Source organism: Nuphar pumila, chromosome 14, assembly GCF_984573655.1.
Source record: "Nuphar pumila chromosome 14, dmNupPumi1.hap1.1, whole genome shotgun sequence".
Taxonomy (NCBI): domain Eukaryota; kingdom Viridiplantae; phylum Streptophyta; class Magnoliopsida; order Nymphaeales; family Nymphaeaceae; genus Nuphar; species Nuphar pumila.
In genome coordinates, this window is record NC_143262.1 from 84,357,795 (window position 1) to 84,359,593 (window position 1,799).

General features: G+C 46.6%; 1 protein-coding gene across 1 annotated transcript; it reads left to right on the forward strand.

Annotated features, from left to right (window-relative positions):
* Positions 1–573: 573 nt before the first annotated feature.
* On the forward strand, positions 574–1,311 carry LOC149817185 (NDR1/HIN1-like protein 1). Its single transcript, XM_089987042.1, has one exon. The coding sequence runs from the start codon at positions 574–576 to the stop codon at positions 1,309–1,311; it is 738 nt and encodes a 245-aa protein (XP_089843168.1).
* The last annotated feature ends 488 nt before the right edge of the window (positions 1,312–1,799 follow it).

The following is a 1,799-nucleotide window of genomic DNA, read 5'->3' on the forward strand; positions in this document are numbered from 1 at the left end:
AACTTAAGTTTGTTCTAAAGGAAAAGATAGGAGGGGAGATGGTATTTAATGAGGGTGTAACTAATATCACGTAACTCCACATGTGTTTGGGAACTCGCTTTTTAATTCTCCTTTCTGATTTCTAAGCCAAAATATAAAACACCAAAAATTTTGTTTTCTTTGTTTCACTGAGAAAGGCAGACCCCTACCAGTTATACAACCATACCATTTGGAGTTCGAACTTGCAACGTCCCAACACGTAAACCGAAAATTTTGTTGCCAACGAAGAGCATCCCAGGTCACGAAACAAGTTGTTTTGTTCCGATTTTCTCGTTTCTTCTTCAAAACTAAAGAGCCCTTTTTAATTTCACTCTCTCTGGAAATCACAGAATAAGCTGAGAAGTGATTCACGACTTTCCAAAACTACGATCTTTACGCGTTCCTCCTCCCTATTTAAAGGGGCCCTCTACCAAATCTTGCTTTTGTCAGTTCTCAGTTTCTCCCCTTCTTCCAGAAAAAAGGGAGAAAACCTTGAAATTTCTCACCGAAAAAAACTCTTCCTTATGGTCTCGACCCGCCGGAAAAAGCAAGAAAATGGCGGAGCAACCGAAGCCCGCCACCGGGTACCCTCCCGCATCCAGCCAGTATCCTCAGGAATACCCACCGCCTCAGTCATACTACACCTCCGCCTATCCGCCGCCTCCATACTACCATCCACCACCGCCTCCCCAGCCGAATCAGGCCTACTACTACAGCTCCTCCACCTTCCTCAGGCGCCAGATTATCGGCGCTATCGGCGCCTTCATCACCATCGACGCCATCCTCTTGATCGTCTGGCTCGTCTTCCGCTTCCAACTCCCTGATTTCAAGGTCATCGGCGCCTCTGTCACCGGCTTCAACGTCTCTGGTAACCAATTGGCAGCCAATTGGAACGTGAACATCACCGCCTACAATGGGAACAAGATGGGGATCGACTACAGAAGCATCCAGGTCATCGTCACGTACCGCGGAGAGCGCTTGGCCAACACCTCCCTCTCCCCCTTATACCAGGAGAAGCGCAATACCACCATGCTTCGCGCCAGCTTCGCCGCGGACTCGAGGTATGTCTCCGACTGGACGATGGGATGGTTGAAGGCCGACTGTGGCGCCGGGAAGGTTTTCTTCAACATCCGACTGTGGTCGATCGTGCAGTTCAAGGACGGTGGGTGGCGGACGCGATGGCGAAGCATGAGGGTTTCCTGCAACGTTGTTGAGATCGATTGGGCAGGTTCGGGCAGCAACTCGCTCGTGGGAAGCTTGAAGGCACCCGTCCGGTGCCTTGTGTACATGTGAGTTTGGTGCTCTTTTGTCACCTATTTCTTCTTATCTTTTGGGGGTTCTCTTCTTAGTTTCAGGTAGTTGCTGATGGGATGAAATGCTAATTGGGTTCGCAATTATGTAAATATTTAGCAGAATTATGCCATACTTGTATTGATCATATTTCAGATTTTACAATTTCACAATCAACATCACAACATAAAGCAGGTATACAACAATATGAAAATCATGAATAAACAGATGCACATAACACAATAAAAACAACAAAAACATGTTAATATTGTATAATAAGCTAAGGCGTACGAAAGTACCTTTTTTAGATAAGATTCTTGCCCCCATATACTAGCAAACAGGGTTCAACGTCCTTCTCTCAGGATACAATAGCCTCGACGATCATGGCTGGTGCATTCCGACGGATCATCCTTCGAAGACAACTTCTTTGAACCGCTATGCAAAAAATTCCTTCAGAGAAAACCCAAGAGAGAGCGAGAGCAGCAAGGAGA

Coding starts and splice junctions, on each gene's coding strand:
- LOC149817185 (XM_089987042.1), top strand. CDS start 574: ATGGCGGAGCAACCGAAGCCCGCCACCGGGTACCCTCCCGCATCCAGC.